This window comes from Elephantulus edwardii, unplaced genomic scaffold (assembly GCF_000299155.1).
Source record: "Elephantulus edwardii isolate Elephantulus edwardi_28Jun2011 unplaced genomic scaffold, EleEdw1.0 scaffold00006, whole genome shotgun sequence".
Taxonomy (NCBI): Eukaryota; Metazoa; Chordata; class Mammalia; order Macroscelidea; family Macroscelididae; genus Elephantulus; species Elephantulus edwardii.
This window is the reverse complement of record NW_006399756.1, coordinates 34975994-34980173: the sequence shown is the minus strand read 5'-3', so window position 1 is coordinate 34980173 and position 4180 is coordinate 34975994. Positions and strand designations below refer to the sequence as shown.

Sequence of the window (4180 nt, the reverse complement as noted above, 5' to 3'; positions counted from 1 at the left end):
TTTTGGCTCCTGTGGATTTGGTTTAACTTTCCTCAGTTTCAGCTTGAACTTGCATATGAGTAGTTAGTGGTCTGTTCCACAATCAGCTCCTGGCCTACTTTTCACAGCTGATATTGAGCTTCTCCAGCGTTTTTTTCCGCAGATGTAATCGATCTGATTCCTATGCATACCATCAGGTGAAATCCATGTGTATAGCCTGCGTTTATGTTTCTTATAAAACGTATTTGCAATGAGTAAGTCAATGATTGTACAAAATTCAATCATTCTATCTCCAGCTTCATTTCTGTCACCAACAGGTACAAAGCCCAATGCGGAGCCAAAATCGGTCGGGAGGTGCTGAGGGGAGACAGACAGCATGCCGCCGGGCAGAATCAGGGAAGAAGGTAGTAGTATTAAATAATTAGCGTAAATTTTTGTTGTTGTTGTTGTTATGTGCTGTTGAGTTGCCTGCGACTCACAGAGAATCTATGTACAACAGCCGTGAACCCTGCCCTGTCCTGAGCCAGTCTCACTGACTCAGACACACCTACCCCATTGCCCCAGTTACTGTATCAATTCATCTCATCTGGAGTCTTCCTCTCCTGAGCTGTTCCTCCACCCTTCTGAACACAATGTTCTTCTCAAAAAACCAGTCCCTCCTGGCCTCCTGCTCAAACAATGTGAGACCTAGCCTCCAAGGAGAAAGTTGGTTTCACCCTCTCAAGAAAGACCTATTTGTTTTCATCTCATCAAAAGGTGACATTTATTTTTTCACTTGCTTGAATCTGAATTGGCTTTATGATTTGCTTTGACCAACAGCATGTAGCAAAAACTATTTCAGGCCTTTGGGGAACCCAGACCTTAAGAGGCTTGTAGCAAAGAAATCCATGTGTCAGTCCAGCTCCAAATCGCCCTTTGGGAACTCTGAGACTCTAGCTCAGACAACCAGACAAGAGAACAAAAGGGCTCCATGGGAAAGGCAGCACAAACTACCAGACGTGCGACTGGCCGTCCTGGACTCTCCCAGAGGAAACCAAAGAACAAGCCATGCTGACCCAAAGAACTGCACAAAATAATAAGCTATTGTTAGAAGTCACTAAATTTGAGAATAAATTGTTCTCCAGCAATAAACAATGTAACGGTAGCAGAAAGATAAGTCTTCCTATGTTCAGTGCCTTCTATGAAGCTTGCCTGCTGCTAGCTTTGCATCATCTCAAAGCACCATCGCTTTGCCAATCTTGCTTCTAGTAACCCTAGGTACTTTTTATGAACACTTCTTGTATTTGGTCCGTGGGTTTCTGCTGGTCTGACAAAACAAAACAAAACAAAACAAAACAGAAGATTCACATTGGCAATGCTGGTTTAAATAATGGTTGACTGGGAGGTATGAGTATGAGTAAGAAATCACAGAAAATCAGAAATACTTGTTAAAGAAAGACAAGAAATAATATGCCTGAATCAGGTGCACCTTAATCACTAGACTGACATTGTTGCTCTTCAGTATTCTGGAGAGGTCCCTGACAGCAGACTTTCCCAATGCAATTCATCTTTTAATTTCCTGGCTTAGTAAACAATTTCCCTTTCACTGTTGGGAGCTGTGTATCTCCTGAACAAATGCTTTCCCTTAATTTGTATAGGCTTAGATTTTCCCCTCTTTGCTATGTCTGCTAGGAAGCTCAGGGCAGACTTTACAGTCAACCCCAACCAAGTGTATATGACTTATGACATCTTAATATTTACCCCAACCATCTACTTAGTTTTTCTACCCTATCACCTCTTCCTCTCTAGTTTCAGCTTCCATTTTTTTTATATTGTATCTATATTACAAGTCATCTAAAATCTATCATTTGTAATGACAAAAGAAATTAATGGATGAATAAGCAAACAAACTGGCTTCAAAAGCAAACCTAAAAGAAGGTGCCTAGAGAGAAATTACTCATACTGAGTATCATGTTTAAGTCAAGAGTTAAAAGAAAACTGGAAATGGAAGGACATTTTTCATATATGTTTCAAAAATTAGGGACAAATAAAAAAATGATGAAACAGTAATGAAAATACTTAATACTTGGTACCTCACAGGATAAATTAATCAGAATTCTGATAAGGCAATTGTCTCACCTATACTTGGGCAACCAGGATCTCTGATCCAAGCCCAGATGCTTACAGCCCACAAGCCACCTGGAGCCTCATTTTCTTCACCTCTAAAATGAATTGGTGATTTACAGTTCCACTAACCATGATATGGTCCTAGCTTCCAAAAAATCCAAGATTCGCCAAGGAGAAATGGTGAGACCACTTTGCTAACATCAAGGACACTCTTTTGAATATACCTTCACCTCTAAGAGGCTCGAAGTTATCAACCTCGCCAACCTCTCCATTATTTTTCATGTACTGTTTGCTGCTTGTGGCATTGGGCATGATGGAACACTGGCTTCACAATGGGATTCAATCTTATTAGTGGGAACCTGATTAGATTATATTTCACTGCAGCTCAGAGGCCGCGGTATTTCAAGGACAGACGGGCCAGCCCTGCTAGAAGCATGCAGAGTCCCACTCTCTGTAAACCTCCAGGAACTCAATCCGAGCTGCAGCAGGCACAGTAAAACACAGACAAGTCATAGATTCCAACCTTGAGAAGGTGTTCCGGGCGTAGTGCATGATGCTGTCAAAGTCGTACGTCTCTCCCAGAGAACTCACTTCCCCAGCTTCCATTTTTAAGAAATTATACTCCTGACCTGTGACACAACACTCTGTTAAGGTCTTTGCAAACCAAGGCAGGCATCTGAAAGGAGGCAGAGGAGGCAGAAGGAGGGCCCATAGCAACTCCGGGATCCCGATTAATCCACTCAATCAAATAATAGGGTTCTTGTCCATTTGAGTAGACTGCAAATTTGAAACTCAGAGCAAATCCTATGTTCTCCAAACCTCAACACCCAACAAATCTCCCCAGACCTAACTCAAAATTCCTAAACTGTTTGCAGACATAGTGGATATGACCAGCTTGTCCCAAATTAAAAAAAAAAAAAATTCCAAACCTCAAATTCTGCAGTTGAAGGAAATAAATAAAGAAAATAAATCAGAGTCAAGTTCAGTCCCAAATAGGCCACCATTAAAATTCTCAGAAATATTTCTAAGGTAAGTATATTATTCAATCAGCTTCCTTCATGTTCAATATAAACTTCTGCAAAATAATTTGCTTTTTAAAGAGTTATACATATAAATTATAAATGTTTCTAAATAGTAAATCTCACATGAGAAGCCATTTTTAAAAATATTGACACTTGTCTGCCTTGAGGAAGAATATATTTTATTTATACAAAGAAGTTTCGTCTTTACATGGGCATATATCTATCCTAACTGGATTTCAAATTTAAAAAGATGAGAAAAAATAATGCATGCAAAGTCACTCAAGCAGGAAATCTCTCTCTCATTGTGTCTCCAGCTTATCAATTGTGATGCTCAATTTGTGTTCTCGTTGGTCCTTTTAGGAAATAGGCCCGGATTTGATTGTTCTTTACAACATGGAATAGCATTTCAGTCTCGCTCTATGCTACCAGACCTGGCAGATAGTCTCTCAACAAGGGCCACAGGTGTCCAGTGGCTGTGCTGGTGGCAAATGCAAGCATGACAGACCTCCTGCCTCTACACTAAGTAAGAAAATATGGTCAGTTCCCAGCAGCCCCTGTCCACCCCTCCATGCTGACTCAGTGGATACTGCCTCCCTGGTTTCCAGAGTCAGCATGGCCTGAATTCATCCTTACCTGGCTGGATGTTTTCTCTGATGATGGTAACATGCTGGTCTCTGTCTGGTCTCGTGTGCTCATGCCAGAATCCAACCACATGACCCAGCTCGTGAGCCACAATCCCAAACTTATCACAGTTTTTCCCGATGGAGATGGCCTGTGGACCTCCTCCTCGGCGTCCAACATATGAACAGCAACTGGAAAAGTGCAAGAGTGAGCAGGAATATCAAGAGACAAGCGCTCGCGCTCTCTCCCCCCCCCCCCCTCGTATGAAGTGAAAGAAACAGAATTTCAGAGCTGCACATGCTCACATTTTTCAAATGCAATTCCCATTCAGTTCAGAAATTCTCTCTGAAAATGATTCATGTCCTTTTTTTGGTAGTCATGGGTTCTTTTGATGATCTGAAGAGTCTGTCTTCCCAGAACAAACCACACACCCTATGCTCCCTTACTGCCCA

The 4180-nt window shown here is 41.5% G+C and overlaps 1 protein-coding gene across 1 annotated transcript in view; it reads right to left on the bottom strand.

The window, feature by feature from the left end:
* Window positions 1-4180, bottom strand: part of TLL2 (tolloid-like 2) — a 186126-nt gene that overhangs the window by 52649 nt on the left and 129297 nt on the right. The window contains exons 6-7 of the mRNA XM_006880077.1: window positions 3741-3919; window positions 2609-2714 (exon numbers count right to left, since the gene is read on the bottom strand). Of these exons, the coding sequence (XP_006880139.1) occupies window positions 2609-2714; window positions 3741-3919 (285 nt within the window). The remainder of the gene's footprint in view (window positions 1-2608; window positions 2715-3740; window positions 3920-4180) is intronic.